At 46.8% G+C, this 16,645-nt stretch overlaps 1 protein-coding gene across 2 annotated transcripts in view; it reads left to right on the top strand.

The window, feature by feature from the left end:
• Window positions 1–5,391: 5,391 nt before the first annotated feature.
• The window catches only part of TBC1D8 (TBC1 domain family member 8), a 50,636-nt gene continuing 39,382 nt past the window's right edge, over window positions 5,392–16,645 (top strand). For both annotated transcript variants that reach the window (XM_076359602.1, XM_076359593.1), the window contains exon 1: window positions 5,392–5,518. In XM_076359602.1, coding sequence (XP_076215717.1) covers window positions 5,392–5,518 — 127 coding nt within the window. The remainder of the gene's footprint in view (window positions 5,519–16,645) is intronic.

The raw sequence follows: 16,645 nt of genomic DNA, 5'->3' as shown, positions 1-16,645 counted from the left end.
ACTATTTCTAAAATGCCTCTAGTCCCTTGGTACACTATTCAGCACAGTAAAAAACTTCATGGTCAGCAGGATTTGTTTAGTATTTAATCTAACCTCTCCTTTTTGAAAAAAAATCTCTCTTACTGCTTTTAGTGAATTGCTTTTTAAACGCAATAAATAAAATCATAGAATCATAGAATAGTTTGGGTTGGAAGGGACCTCTACAGATCACCTAGTCCAACCCCCCTGCCGTGAGCAGGGACATCATCTTCTTTGTGTTTAACACACCGATACTTGTAGGCAGATATTTTGTGCACCACTTCAGTTGTCACTTTCAGCCGAGGTACACATATATCAGACCCATCCAATCTGAGCTCGCAAGTCAGCTTTAAACCCTTAATCATTTCTGTTGTTCTTAAACTGTCTCCACTAGATCTACATTGTTCAAGCACCAAAGTACTCTGAAATTAATATGATATATCAAGAATGGTCCCTTTGGACTTTTGTAGAGGAGTACTGTTATCTACCTGGTCTGTGATGTGGATTTGTCTGCACAATGCAAGAAATGTAATCCTATGGAAATCCCATGGAAAGCCTGGCAATCTTAGCAGTGGGGGATTTTGGATTTTGAGGGTGCTTTCAAGGGTGACCCTGTGCCTGGAGCAGTGTGCTGAGGGCTTAAGGCTGCTGTGGGTGCTGACCAAGTGTGTCACCACATCTGCTCTTTAGTTCGGTGTAGGTGGGAGATAAGGTCTTTTCAAAATCCAGCCACATATCAATATGGAGAATCTGAAGACTTGTGGCTTCAGTTCTTCAGAAAAATCCCTTCCCTGCTGTCAGAGTTCTCCATGGTTTTCAGCCAGAGGGCTGCAGACCTCCACATTGGTGGGTGGCTTCAAGGGGATATGCCACTAAGAAAAGCAAATGTGTTGATGCCTGCTGACAACTGGTCTACAAGGAGGCTGAAGCCGTAGTGGAAAACTTTGGGGGCTGAAGAAAATAAAGGGTTGAAAACAGCAGCTGTTGATTAATCTCTGTGAGGCTTTTTTTTTGTCCCTTGGAATAAGTATATTTTAATTATTTTTCCCTAGATGTATTAGCCAGCAGTTTGAATTTCCAATGTTATATTCGCTAATGTGTATTATTTCCCTAGCACCCTACACATTATTTCTCTGCACTCACTTCTGCCTCTAGTACGTCCAAACTTGGGATCATCTGGGAATTTCATCAACTGTGTCTTGGATTAGCTCACTGATTAGGGCTTTTTCAGACACTAATAAAGACACAAGATAAAGACTGAAAACTGGAAACAGGGAGATGATTGGACTGTGCACCTGCAGAATGCTAGCCAAATTCCGTCTAATTTGTTGGTCTAAGTATAAATAAATTAAGCTCCGTCTTTAGGCTCTCATTTCATGATAAATGCAAATGAATCTCCCTACGGTCTCCTGTCTGAAAGATCAGCCTGTTTTTTTCCCCCAGCCCAGGACGTGCATTTTCACCCTAGTTTTCCTACAGTCACAACATGACTAAAGAACTGACCTATCCAAAACACTTTTAAATAAATAAAAGTTAGTTTCCAACTAGTTCAGTTAATGCAATTCTCTACAGGAGGTCTGGCTGGGAGGGAAGCATGGACAACCTGTTCTGGTGGCAGCCCATACGTGCATCAGCTTCAACTATGCAACCGCAAGCCTCAGAGCCTATCCTAGAGCATTGCACACTCTCCTAAGTATGTTCAAGCATTGCCAGGCCCCCCCCGATGCAGGCTCAGAGGGTTCGGTACCCTCTGCAGAGGGCCAGGCAGGCAGGAGGCCCGGACCACCACGGCTGCATGTTTCCTGCCCGTGGAGGCATCGTTCTTTTTATGCCCGTGAGGAATCCGCCTTCTCCCAGCATCTCGGTGACATCCAGAATAATAATGATATATATGTGCTCGATGGATGAAAAAGATGAAGCTGTGGGAAGTTAAAGGGCGTGCCTAGGGCTGGGAAGGCAGTCACTGACAAAGGCAAGAAGGGAAGGCGAACTTTTCCCTGTGACTGTCCCCTGCGCCCTGTGCAGTCTGTACTCTGTCTCACGGACGCTCAGGTTCTCTGCAGTTTATTCCAGGTACGACGGATGCTGTGCTCTAACGTAGTCTGAATGGCAGACTCCCTGCCTTGTGCCATTTGGTACCGAAATCTAGGAAAGATACATAGCATCATAAATAACCCAAACACAGTCATTTCAGAGTGCCTGTTAAGGGTGGCATAAGGCCAGAAACCTCATTTTCTTTCAGTTCTTTCCTTTCAAATGCATCTTCATTTTTTTAAAGCTATTTTTCTCCTGCCTAATAACCTTAAGTACCTTCAGGCAACTGAGTAAGATAGTCCTATCTTTTCTAGACTATATCAGAGAACATATAAAAAGGTGTATAACTTCTCACAGCACCCTGTTTTTTGCCTAATAATGTACTAGATTCCTGGCCTCCCTGGTTTTATTTACCTCTCTAGACACTAGCATTATAAAACTATTGCCTCACAGGAGATTTCAGAAGATCCTCAGATCATCCAAATCCTGTTCACACACTGGCTGTGGAAATAGCCAGTACATTGCTGCAGGACTTTCTCCATGAACATAAACCTTTCATTAGCTGTTGCCAAAGACTATATAGTTAGCAGGTAAAGGCTGCGCCATTTGGTGATGAGGCATATACGCGTGGGGTCTTTTTTCCTTGCTGTTTTTTGGTTAAATAATATAATAAGCATGTTCAACTTCTTTCTGCAAGCCTGTTTGACTTCGAGGTTATCGGCGCCTGTTTTGGTGCCGAAGTGGCTCTGTTACCGCTTCCTCACGCCTGTGGCCGCCCGTCTGTCTGAGGTTAGGAGCGGCGCAGAAGAGCCAGAGGAAGGATGTGTGTGAACGGTCCTCAGCCGTGCTGCAGCCAAGGCCAGGCACCATTCGAAATACCTGGCTGGGTGGCGTACTGGACGTGGTGCACACCACGCTGAAGTGGCTCCGGTGGGTTCACGTGTCCTGCCGACTTCCGCTGGGAAGGAGATGCCCGGGAGAGCAGGAATGAGGGTGGTGGTATTCTAAAACTCCCAGGCATTTTGGCAGCGAGTGCCTCTATGCAGCCTCCTTGGGATGTCAGGGAATGCTGCACGCAACACCACATTGAGAAAGAAGTGCGCTCCTACTTTCAGTAGATGTGAAGTATTTATTACAATATATATTACACAGTGCTTTGTTTTACTCTGTCGTCCTGGATCAGTTTTCCCTCTTCTCATCCATTCCCCTTTTCCCCCTCTGAAGCCATTTCTCAGAGGCTCTTTGCTGATTATCTTCCACTGGTTCCATGTGTTGGAAAAGCTGCTTGTTTAGAAAGCATGAATGATACCATTTCCATCGAATGATTGTCGGGCCAACTTGGATGTGGTCACAAAGCCCGTGACTTTGAAGGAGTACTGGTGGTGGGGTTCAACCAGAATGTAATTAACAGAAAACCAACCGCTTTACTCTTTCGCTAACTCTCAAGTTCAAAAGCACCTCAAAGGTCAGCAATCTGCTTGGTCCTCTTCTCAATTATGTCTCAAATCAGCGTGTCCAAAAACCAAGGTTGAATGTAAAAAACCCTCCAAAAGCAGTAACAGAAATTAATATTCAAATATCTGAAAAGGGAAGAAACATTCACCATCTCACTTCACCGAGCATTTAAACTTTCAAGACTTACATGCCTTCAGGCTTGTTTTGGGGGCAGGGGAAACCTCTGAGCTATTCTTACCCTGAAAGAGCATTTTAAATAGCTCCTTCTTACACTCTTATTAATTTTTAAATACATTGTTATGTGGTTGTCCATCATCTCCTCCTTTTAACAGCTTTTATTTTTGTGTCAGACAAGTAGTATGCTTCCATTCTATGTATGGAAATGAAATTGCTTTACACTGAAGTTGTAAAGAACATGGCTCACACAGTGTTGACTAGATTGCAGCTGAGTACAGAAATTTGCCGGCTAAATGTGCCCACTGGCAGCTGGAAACCAGTCCACATGGTCACCTTCCAAATCCCAGTTAATAATTACCGCTGGCTGCGCTCAGTAGCGCGCTGCAGCATCAGTCCCTTTCAAAGAGTTGGGAAGTTCACAACTCACGTAACAATAGCTTCAGCTTGGTAAAGTGAAGCTCAGGTCCATTTCCGTAATCAAAATGCTCTGCTAAGAGGGATCTTTGCCCAAATTATGAGGATGTGATTTAACCCGCAGTGGCTGGGGACTTTAATCCAAATGAAGAGTGTGTGAGGTTTAGCTGCCTGCTACTGCAGTGGTTATAAAGAAATTATTTAATATTTGCCGTTAATCGGAAGCGGAACGTGACTGAGAGAAAGTACACTGGTCATGTTTTAATGGCAATCTGAGTTACTGAAAACGTAAAATACAGTGTCAGAGGATTACCAGCGTAAGGTGCTGCGGCAGTAACCATTTGTGCAGGTTCAAAACCGATCCTACCGACAGCTCAACCTCAGTGCCTGCTTGTTTCTTGAATGAAAAAAAAACAACCCTGTAAAATTAAGATTCTGTCTTTTCAGTTGAGATATGAAGTTTCAAGCACTGGCATTCAAACATCTAAGTAAGTAGCTGCGGGCTCACGCTTTAAGCTGTGATCTAGAAGAAAACAGGAAAGCAGAGCTCCCCCCGCCGAAGCCAAGGCACCCTTTCCTTCCCGCCATCCCTGACGGCTCTCCGCGGCGGGGGCGGCGAGACGCAGGCCCACGGATGGGGGGGGTGCACCTATGGGGCACATGCCGAGTGTGCCTGCACAGGCTGGGGAGACCTGGGGGCCTGATCCAGGCGCTGTAAAGGCGAAAGGCGGGTGCCTTCCCCGCGCACAGCGGGTGCCCCCCGGCACCAGGCTGCCGTACGCCGGGCTGCGGTGCCGGTGGCAGGGGAGACGCCAGGACCCCGGGGTGCCGTGGGAACCCCAATGTGCTGTGTGTGGGGCTCGGGGCGTCAGGAGACCCTCGAGAGGGAGAACCGGCCCCCTCCCCGCTCCCCCTCCCTCCGGCCGGAGTCCCCCCCCCCGCCCCTCCGCCGTAACTGCCCGGCGGCACGGAGCGGAGCGCCTCGGATCGGATGGGATCGCGGGGGACAGCCGCCGCACAAAGCCCCCGGCTCCGCGGGAAGGGCGGCCCGCACCCGGGCTCCGCCTTCGGCCCCTCCCCGGCGGCCGGGCCCGCGCGGAGGGAGCCGGAGCCGGCGCCGCGCCGCGCAGCCCGCGGGGGGCGATGTGACCCGGGCAGCCGGGGTGCGGTGCGGTGCGGTGCGGTGCGGTGCGGAGCGGCGGGGGGCAGGCGGGCGGGCCCGGGGGGCGGGAGGGGGGGAGAGAGAGGGGGGGGGGGAGAGAGGGAGAGAGAGAGACTCCGAGCCGGGGAAAGATGTGGCTGAAGCCCGAGGAGGTGCTGCTGAAAAACGCCCTCAAGCTGTGGGTCACGCAGAAGAGCAGCGGCTACTTCATCCTGCAGCGGCGTCGGGGCCACGGAGACGGCGGCGGCCGCTTCACGGGTACCTGGTGGCGCGGGGGGCTTGGCGGGGCGCCGGGCCGGGCCGGGCGGCGGGTCCCCCCTGCCTCTGCTCTGCGCCGCGGGAACTTGGCCGCGCCGGGGGGACCGACCGGCGGGGCGGGCTGCGGGAGCGGCCTCTTTGTTCGGCCCGCGGCGGGGCCCCTCGCCGGGCCGGCTCGGCTCGGCACGGCTCGGCACGGCACGGCTCGGCTCGGCTCGGCTCGGCTCGGCGGATAGCGCGAAGCGGAGAGGGCGGGGGCGCGGGGCGGGCGAGGGGCGCCGCCGGCCCGGGGCATCGCGGCTCCCCCGCCGCGGGCGGTGCGGAGACTGCCGCCGGCCGGGCCGTGGGGGCGGCCCCGGCTCCCCCCGAGTTGCCTCGGGAGCATTCCGTAGCCTTGAGCGCCGCTAAAGCCACTTTTATTTTTATTTCCCCTCTCTCCCCTCCCCGTGGCTTTCTTAAACGTGACTAAGGGCAAGCTCGGAGCCCGTCAGCCGGGGTGCGGAGGAGCCGCGCCGGTGCCCGGGGCCGGTGGAGTTGGCTGGGGGGAGCCGCCGGGGGGTGGGGGGCGGCCCCGCTCCGCGCAGGGCTGGCTGCAGCCCGCGGAAGCCCGAGCGGGCAGCGGGCGGAGGTCCCTGGGCTCGGCGGTGGGAGGTGGAGGGATGCCGGGGGGGCTGCTGGTGGCAGCCCGGCGGGGCTGTGCCCCCTGTGCCCCCCGTGCCCCCCGTGCCCCCCGCAGCCCGGCCGCCGCCTGCGCTGAGGCTCGCCCCCCCATTTGTATAATGGGAGTTACATAAATACATATAGGACTTGTGACTTTTGGCCGAGACGTACATTGAGGGGAGGGGGTTGTTAATTCAGTCTTGTGGAAAAGTGGATTCTGGCGTATTTTTGCATTAATTATACTACAGCTTATGTGGCTGTAGCTAAGGCACGTTATATCCCTGTGGCACTCTAGGTATGTGTGGTGAAGATACAGACGAAGAACAAGGATCACGCTCTACCCTCGCAACAGTATAGATCTGTGAATAACTCCAGCGAGAACATTGGTTAGGCTGCGTTGACGTTGTAGAGTAACCGAGTAAGGAATTTGGGCCAAACTTTTGGTTCAAAGACATCAACAACTGAATTCGAACAAACAAACAATACTTTGGAGAAATAATACAGCTTAACAGTGTAATTGCAGATGAGGCTGTTTTGTACCTTTTAAAAATCAGAATTTTTAATGGTGGTTTGTATATTTGAAAGAATAGTCAGGTATTTTCAAAATCAATATTTTCTAGGCAGTTTAAGGTGCTACATTATCAGGTTTGATGTTTATTTTATTAAAACTTTTTGCTCCTGAACCATTGACCCTCGCCAGTCGATAATACTGTTTTCCTTTTTTTTTTTTTTTTTTTTTATTTTAAGATGAGAGCTTGTCCTAGCTGTGGAGTCATAAAGGAGCACAGAACTTAATTGTGGCTTGGTGGATTCCATTTTATCAACATATTACTAATGAAATGCTAGCTGTGATAAGGTTAAGGGAAGTTTTGCCATCGAGTTAAACAACTGTCTACCCTCATATTTTCCCCTGCCCCCTGTGTGGAAATCATAGGCCACTCTTTTGTGATTGTAAGGACCATGTGGATTAATTTTCAGAGTTAAAAATAGCCGTTTACAGCCGCTTGATTTAGGTCCAGGACAATCATGAGGTTCAGATCCACAAATGTTAACTCCTCACGCCTGAGCTTTCCGTGGCAGAAATTTGCAAGCTTAAACCAAACAAACTGCTTTTCTCTCTGGTTAAGTTTCAGGTGAATCATTTTGCTGAATCTACAGTGCACGGGCTTGCATAAATCTCTTTTGGCTGGCAAAGGAAAGCCGCTCCTGTCTCAGACAACGTTTTCCAAGGGAACTGTAAATTCTGACAGTCTCTTAAGCCATTTGGAAATGTTTGTATTTAAAAGGGCTTAGAAATTAGAGTCCTATAAACAAAAAGCAGGTGTGAGGGAGCATTAAGCATAGCTGGAGTTAGATGGATAGCTTAGGTTTTTTCCCAGTCTTTACTTGGGACCAGAGAAATGGAGACCTGTACTGAGAAACAGTTGGGCTTTGCTGGTAAATCTGCTTTCGGTGCAAAGCTTACCTCCCGATTCTTGCTTTACAGGACTATAGAGACACTTCATTAGTACCTGCCTTTTCCAAACTGACAGATACAAAGGGCAATTAAGCGCTACCATATTTCAGAATATGGTCTACCAAGCTGTAGGGTCGTAAGTTAGAAGATTTTGTTTGTTTTACTGGGGAAGCAAAGCTTAAGTGAGAACAATATCCATATCTGTTTTCTTTTCCCTTCAGTAACTTGAGCCCTGGCCAATTGCAGTTAAGTTTGATGGAAAGGTAGAAGTTTCAGCGATGCGAAGATCCTGTACGTGAAAGCAGGTGCCGTGGTAAAAGAGAATCTCATAGCTCCTCTGGTGAGGAGGAGGAGGCTGCGTATCCTCAGGCTGTGTTAGACCCACGCGGGATCAGCAGAACAAAACCCCCAGAAGACTAGATTTCCTAAGGAAAGAGTGCAGATGGGGCAGCGGACCGCCCGTGACGTAATTTGCCTCAAACAGGGTGGAAGGGTGTGACGCCTGAGCTGCCCTTGTGCGTCTTACTACAACATGGTATTTGCACTGAACCTATGTGAGGACATCTGTTTTATGGCCCTCTTCTCATGTTCGCATGGTTTCTTTTCTTCTAGGACACTTCTCTCTCCTTACCAGGGCATTTTATCCATTACGTAGGAGTAAGTTAGCACAGCTGGAGGGTATATTTTATGTGGATTTAGTTCCTGAAGGATGGACTAGAGAAGATCTCTCACACAAAAGCGCTTTTCTTCCGTATCTACGTTTCTTTCTTTGACTACTGTGTTTCAGTCAGACTCTGAGCAGATGTTTGTGAGAGAGAGACTGTATTTACTGCTGTTGTTTAATTTGCGTCCTAGGGCAGTTACTGAATGCACACTGGGCTTGCAAGCAGTGGGTACAAAAAAATGATGGAGGCTGTGTTTAACTCTTCATTACCTGACCAGTGTCATTCTGGTTTCTGTCTTCCTGAGGGATATGGTTTTCAAGTAAATGCTTAACTTGCCACTTTACCTGGATCTCCACTTAAGAGCTCTGTTGGATCAGAGACTTAGGAAGGAAATTGGTAATGTTTTTACAGAACATATAGTTTCCAGAAATGGAATTACAGTTTTTTAACTAATAACTAATTTTAAAACTAATTTTAAGTCACAGATTTTTCAAAATTATTTAGCTCAGCAATTTCTGTTGGTTCTGGGTTGTGTATTTTTTTTTTCCTAATTGGAGACCTATCCCTACAAAAAGACTTGTGATGTAGCCACGATTAACAGGTCAAAGTTGGTTGGATTTGGTACTTGCTGACATCTTTGGTTCTGAGGTTTCATATTAATGATAAGCTTGAGATGCCATCCGTAGTCAAAAGTACTGTCAAATCCCTTATGGTAGAATAGTGCAAGATGGTTTAGCCTGTAAGTGAATCACTACTTTCACTTTTATTAGGGGATGTTGAAAACTTCGTTCACCTTCCTGTTTGATTAGATTAGTTTTGTGCATTTTGACAGCAAAACTGCTTGTTCTGGGAGGCGTTGGGAATGATTTCGTCACGGGCACTGGACTGAAAGTAGGTTTTCACTCTTCCCAAGCAGCTAGCTTTGCAGTTGCTCTTTACACAGTACTTCACATTGCACACTCTTGGTATATAAAAACCCACTTAGGATTCTTTTAAATACTTGTGAATTTTCCCTTTTTATAAATAAGGTTAAGTAAAATTTTAAAATGAACTCTTGTTTCAAGCAGCTTTCTGTCTTTACTTGTTGAGATACAGTGCTGCTTTAACTTCTTGCTTGAAGTAGATCAATAGAAGATTATGTTTTGTTCATGTTTTACCCATGTTTTTAATTTAGTTATGGTATTTCCCCTTACTATTCTTCCAGCCTCCATTTTCAGCTCAGGGCACTTTCCAAGCTGGATGTGGTCTTACATTGTTTGCAACTCACAGAGGATGAACATTTTGAAAAGAAATTAATTTCTCCTTCAGCTCATATAAACCTTTATGGTTCACAGCTTTAAATATAATACACTGGCAAAAAGAAGCATCTTCTGTATATGAATCTGAACCTTGTTATTCCTTTAATAAAAATAAATGTGGTAGGCACAATAAATACACTTTCTTGAGCTATGTGCCAGCAATTGAAGTAAACTCCCGTCTTAGGATTTATTTTTTTCTTTTAAATAAAATTCTTGCAGGGTGATAGCTTTCAAACTGATCTATAGAGCACCTCTTGGTTGTGAATGGCAATCTGACTAATTACGTGATAAGAGCTCTCTTCCTTATTTTCCCTTTGCCTGGATCTTAATTTTTTGATGCTTACAGAAAAATGGCTATTGATAAGCTCTGTGGCCTTTTTACGGAAATTAAAAAAGCAAAAGATCTTTTGCTGCTCTTTCATACTCTCCAGTCCAAACAGTACTGTAATCATCGTAAATGCATCAGCTTTTAGTAGCTCTGTGCATCTCCCAAGGTCTGGGTAAATAATTTTATAATAGAGTCTATTTCAGAGGAGAGCGTCGAGGGGACCACAGGGGTTGAGGGTTCCCACAACTCAGATGGGGAATCCATCTAGAGTGCCCCTGTTCGTTACATTGTAGCAGGAGAGTGTCAAAAATATGGTGAAGACTTGGATTTTTAGTAGAGAATGCAAATGGATATCCCTGTAAACTTTTTTGCCTTTTGGAGGGGTGAAAGGCAAAATGAATAGCATATTAAAAGATCTGTCCCAATACAGTCTTCAAAACAGCTTGCCTTTTTGTCTTAAAATATGTCCAAGATACCAGAACAAATTACTGATAAAGGCTCAATCTGAGCTCTAATTAAAAAAAAAAAAAAAGCGCTTTTATTTTAAATGCAGCAGATTGAGGAGAGGAAGACGCCACAATAATGATGTTAATAAAGGATATTGGTAGTGCTCACTGTCTGTATTCATGGTTTTGTTTTCTTAAGGAAGAGCTCTCTCTGAAGCCTTGCACAAGGAGAGGGGGAAATCCAAATACTTTACTGAAAGCTTGGACTCTCGTCAAAATGTTATCTAGCCTTGCCCACAGCTGGAATTCAGATCGGCAGGTTTTTCTCCCCTTTTATTTTTTTTTCCCTTTATTTTGCTGTAACATTTTTTAAGGAGAATGCATGCTTATAATCTCTTTCCTAAGAAGGTGGCTTCTCCGTCAGAGCGTGTGGCCGGGAGGCATGAGGCGGAAGGAAGGATAGGAGTGGGAGGGTCAGGCTCCTACCTGCAAAGCTGGGCACCCCGATTCCTGACCCCCCGAGCCTCCTGAACTGTGCATGCTGCTCTGGCTCCCTCTGCTTGCCTTTCTGGGGTGGGTTTACTGTTCCTAAGGCACAGCTGAGATGGGTAAGGCAAAATGCAGGCGCTTGTGTTGAAATGCTAACGTTGTGTTAAATACTAATATTAAAGGCGAGGATGTACCTGTGCATGGAGAGGTGGGGCTGGGTTGTGTCGGCTTAGAGAATGACCCCCAGCCTGCGCAACGCTGTAATCCGGTGAACAGCTATGATGGCTTTTTATTTTCGTGTTGTGGAGGCCAAATGGCACAGAAAAAGGCAGGAAAATCACAGAATGGTTTGGGTTGGAAGGGACCTTCAAAGGTCATCTAGTTCAAGCCCTCTGCCACGGACATGGACATCTTTCACTAGACCAGGTTGCTCAGAGCCCCGTCCAACCTGACCTTGAATGTTTCCAGGGATGGGGCATCCACATCTGGGCAACCTGCTCCAGTGTTTCACCACCCTCATAGGAAAACATGTCTTATAAAATAATTGAGCATGTCTGTGGTGGCAGGGTTTAAGTAACACTAGATTGGTCTCTTCGGCGTTATTTACAGCACCCACCAAAAATGAGAGACTTTTTTATATTGCCCCAAGTAATGCCCCATGTCCAGGTAATTTACAGGACTGCAGCAGCAGCTTGTGTGTCCCACCTTCTTGTCTGTTTTAAGGTGGAAAACAGTTTCACGTATTTTCACTTGTAATGTGAGAATCGAAGCATTTGGCTCTGCAGCCTTCGGGGCTATAAAAATAGGCTCGGGCTGACCTGGGCTGATGGCAGAGGACTGAGATAAGCAGCTGCAAGAGCCCTGCCGGCAGCGTGCCTGCCTGGGGAAACGGCCCGCGGGAAAGCGGGGGCGAGGAGAAATAACCAGTGTGCCAGGGCTGCGGTGCCGTTTCTGCCATCCCAGGAGAGTGGGTGCATGGTTCAGCTCTCTTCTCTTTCCTCGGTGCGGTCTTTCCCTCCCCACGCGGTGGTCCAATGTCGGAGCAAGATCTCAACATCACACCCAGGGATAAGGGAGTCACGGGGACCACGGGACACTGATCTCCGCAGTGAGATGCCCAAACTCCCCTGGTTTCTCATGTCCAGCCTCCCCGGAGTGCTGGGACTGAGGAATAATGATTAAACAATTTGTTTTGATTCGTTTCTACATGCCAGATTGAAAAACAAAAACAAAACCAAAAAACCACCAAACAACAAAACCCAATTTACCTAGTGGCAGTGTTTGATCTGGCAAAGCCCATGTTGATATTTCTTGAATGTTGATATTTCCCTGGGTGAATAAATGCTTGGAGCATTAGGTCTTTATGTTGAAATCTAATGCTGTCTGTGCTTATCTTCAAGTGTGGTGAGCCCTTATCGTCACAAAGGAAACACAGCCTTCCTACAGCCCTCGGAGGAGTCCTCCTTCATCCTTTTTCTTATGCACTTGCCCAAAAAAGTTGTGCAACTTTTTTTTTTTTTTTGGTGGGGGAAGCCTAATAAGAAAAACTCTCTCATGGGTGCTGTATTGTATCAAAACCTGTTTATATAGTCTTGCAGAATTCAGCAGAGACAGTGGCAGGTGTAAAGACAAGACATTGAGCCGCTGTTGTTAATGGCCTTGCATAACTGATGGTGCTCTTATCCAGCAAAAACGTGGGCTTTAGGGAGGCCTGAGTGAAAGTAACAACCTGTTAAACATCTGAGTTTTGAACTTTTAGAGAAAGCAAATCAAGATGGTGTGAAAGACCTAGACACGTCCCCAAACATGTGTGCTGGGGGCCACCACTGGCCAGCAGTAGCTTCATGCTCACCGTCCTGGGCTGTGTCCTACCTTGGTGCATCTTGGAAGCCTCCACCCTAGCCTACAATGCCCGGTGCCTGTGGGATGAGCGGTGCTCCCTGGCTGGGCTGTAAGAGGTGAGGATGAAGACAGCGGTGGTCCTCAGTGCATCTCAGCTCTGGGTCTCGCTTTGGGCCAGCGCCGGGGTTGTGGTCAACAGTTAGGGCTCCTATGTGGTGGGGTGGTTGAGGCCAGGTGGGAGCCAGCTTCATAACCCCTCCATCCCTCTCTCAGCAAGGACATTGCTCCTAGGGAGCGCTTTTGAGATGCCCCGCAGAGCCAGGCGAGCAACCCCTGCTATTTGGTGCCATCCTGGGAGTGCCTTTTTGGCAGGCTGAGGTTATCCTGGTTGATGTGAAAACCACCTTTCTGCTGCAGCTGGAGCACAGGGATGGTGGGGGGGTGGGGAACGGGGACATCCACGTATCCTTCCCAGTTCTGCTGCCTGGTGGTGGGCTGCTCAGCTGCCCCATTGCTGCCCGCCATGGCTATTGTGAGACTAATTGTTTGTGAATCATTGCGAGATGGTGGAAACCGTGTGAAGAAGTGTAATTAGGATTCAGGGTATGGAGTGCTTCTCTGCCTCAAAGAGCCGAGATAAATTCTGCTTTATTGAAGCTATTAGTTCAATTTCGCTGTCCTAAAAAACCCCCAGCTTTATGTTTATGATCATCTGAATTGTTTGATGTGCTCTTTTCTCCTAATTTGCATGCCTGAACAGCTTAGAGTGCCTCTTGCCGCTATTAACTCTTGCTGCGAAACTGCATCCTCTGGGAAGCAACCTGTACTGTTAGCTCCTTCCACTTCCCGGGAAGAGCTTGCTTCTTTTGGGTAAAGTATTCATTTTGTCAGACTGCTTCTTTTGCTTCCTGGGCTTGTTTTTCTTTCAGCCCCCAGCTTTCTGATGGAGGAGCAGAAGTAGCGGGCAGCGGTGAAAAGCAGCAGTGAGCTCCCGAGGATGAATTCAGAGGCATGCTTTATGCTTCGTGGCTTTGTACTGGAGTGGGAGCCTGGCAGGATGCTGGACTGTGGCTGTAATCATAAATCCCTCGATTTGGTGGGTTTATCTTACAAAAATAACCTAGCCTGATTGAAAAAAAGGGTATGAGTATGGGGATTTTAGCGTGATACAGGTGAGCATAGCCACCAGCTGCCCTTCTGCACGGCCCTGCAGAGCAGCCACCGAGCACTCACTGCAAGTCCCTAGAGACCGTGTGGTGCCACCACTTTTCTGACCTTCAGAAGTGCCAGATGCCTGCAGTCGAGAGCAGTCTCAGCTTTGGAGGAGCTGAGCGTCTTGGCAAATTGGTTTGGGCCCGGGTACTGTGGTGGTGGTCCTCTGCCTGTTTTCTCGGAAGGGCTCGATTTGGCAGATACTCTTAAGGCAGGCCTTGTTGCACATCTGTCCAGCTGTGCTGGTCTCAGGTGCAGTGGAAACCTCAAGTCTTTTTTTTTTTTTTTTTTTTCCCGAGTAGACCAAGGAGAAGTGGAAAGGCAGTTTTCTCTCTGCTTCAAACTTCTGCAGTAGTCGGTTTGCTTGTGTGGTGGCCAAAGCTGTTCTCCAGGATGCTGGAGACACAGGCTGGACTCCATCTTCTGTGTGACCCCTTTGGTTTTGGGAGAGCGGGTGTAAGCGCTTGATTTGGGAGGTTCAGGGCTGTGGCACATGGGTGGGAAGAGGTGCCTCCTTGTGCCTCACATCCAGCCCGCTGCTCCCCAGCTTTTAAAAGTGCTGTCAAAATTTCTTACCAACTAATTGCAGATACCACATGTTACTGCTTCTTTGAACTACGTTGAACTTCACTTCCCGCTTTGTAATGAATTTATGAGTTTGCGTTTAACAAAAGATCCTGGCTGTGGGGACCAGATGTCTTATTTAAAAACAAAGTAAAACTATAAGGATAATGTTGCTCAGTATTGTGGTACTGAAGGCTTCCTTGTCACTTAGCCTTAGATGTAACTCTGCTTTTTCCTTCCCTTTTATTTCCCGTCCCCCCAAAAAGCAATAGCAGCTTTGGCCTTTTGCCTTTTTGTTTTATTTTTTGAGGATTTTATTAATTTATTGGTCCCAGACTCCTAAGTGATCAGTCGAAGTCCCCTCTGCCTTGCAGCATGGCTTAGCTGCTGAAGTGACCACCCCATTTATGGAAAGGCATTTGAGTAGTTCTGAAAAATTTCCCTTTAAGGTCTTTAAAATATGGTGGAGGTAAGCAGAAATCGTCTTGCTCTCTGTAGAGGTTGCCTTAATTCGTGTGCTGTTGAGCCAGGCATAGTTGTTAGTGCCTTGGACTCTCTCTTGAGTATTGTCCTAAAAGATGGAAATAATAGATAATTTTTCAGTTCCAGTTTTTAGTTTTGAGTTCAGCTTTAATCACCCTCTGCCCAGTGTCTCAGAAGTTTAAAAGAATTTTTGAAATACCACGTGGATAATTAACACCGATCCGGGAGAGGAGCCTGCATTCTTTGGTTTGAAAGGTACGGTATGTTTAGTAGAAATTGGTGTTAGATTAACTTACTGTAAACATGTTCCTTTTTCTAGATTAGTTATGAACATGACACAGGATAACCTGTAGTGGGATCTTTTATCTTTCTGGGGGCGTATAAGGAACCATGTGTTTAAAGATGAAGAGTGGTGCACTTGTGATAGTTCATTTGAGAACCCGGTCATTATAAAATATCCTTGACTTTCTTTTTTTTCTGTGAAGAAATGCTCAGCAAGTTCATTGTGCATAGTGTCCTGTTTGCGTCCCATTTGGTTACAGATTGACCTCTGTAAAAGGGAGACGCTCCCTACCTGTTGCAGAATCTGAAATTATTCCTCGCTCATTTTTATACTTGAGTTCACTTGTGGTATTATATCCATAATACACATGTAAATTTGATGAAAATCAATTTGCAGTTAGAAGTACAACACTCTTGTTTTACTTTGAGATATGCCAATTTCCAGTATTGAAGGAACAAAATACGCACAGAAGTAGATGTTTCAGTGAAATAAAAACTACCAAGTAAGATGTGGGATTTGTAGTGAGTTTTCCAGATTTATTTTATAAGACTTAATTCTGAAAAAATATAGACAAATGTTCCCTCTACCTGAAATCCACCTTACAGCTAAAGTAATCAGATTTATTGAGGAGAAGCGTATAATTTCAGTAGAAGTGTGTCCTTTTGCCCTTCTTCTGTCCTCTCCTCCATATTTATCAGAAGTATACATTAAACCTGAAACTTAGATACAGATTTTAGCCTGCAAATGTTCCTTCTGCATGAAGAAACTTGTACCTTTGAGGAATCTGCAACGTTCTGTCAGCGGTCTTTAGCAGAAGGCTTTGCAAACCTACGTCCGCAGCCTTCCTTAGTGCGGTCGCTGTACAGTTAGCTGCTTTCCTGAAATACTTCTGCGTCTTGGGAGGTCTACAAGCGGACGAGAAGTCGGTGGAGTGGCTTGTTAAAGGGAAAGAGGTAGTCTGCATTTTCAGGTCCTCCCAAAAATCTTGTCCCACATAGAGTGAAAAAAAACCAAAACACAAAATGATGAGAATTTTGGGAAGGAAACCGGTGTAGCAGTTCTTCTCTTTCCCCCACTCTGTTTCTGTTTCCTTTTAATTTTTGACTGTCCTGTAGGTATAAACGGTTTCACTGTTGCCTGTGATACAGACGAGGTCTGCTGCATCCGAACTGAAGGTATGCTAATGTATCGACATGTGAGCCAGAGACCCTTTATATAATTTATATGAGAGCCAGAAACCCTTTTATTTTATAAACAGACCCTATTTTATAAGAGACCCTTCCATGGAACAAGCTCTTAGGACATTTTATTAGACAGGTGCTTGCTCACAAGCTAGGTATTTTTCAAAGCGTGTTTCAGAATCAGTGTACTGTGTAAAGTTTCTTGTTTGTTTGTTCAGGG

This window comes from Aptenodytes patagonicus, chromosome 1 (assembly GCF_965638725.1).
Source record: "Aptenodytes patagonicus chromosome 1, bAptPat1.pri.cur, whole genome shotgun sequence".
NCBI lineage: Eukaryota > Metazoa > Chordata > Aves > Sphenisciformes > Spheniscidae > Aptenodytes > Aptenodytes patagonicus.
The sequence above is the reverse complement of the archived record's forward strand: the minus strand, read 5'-3'. Positions and strand labels throughout refer to the sequence as shown.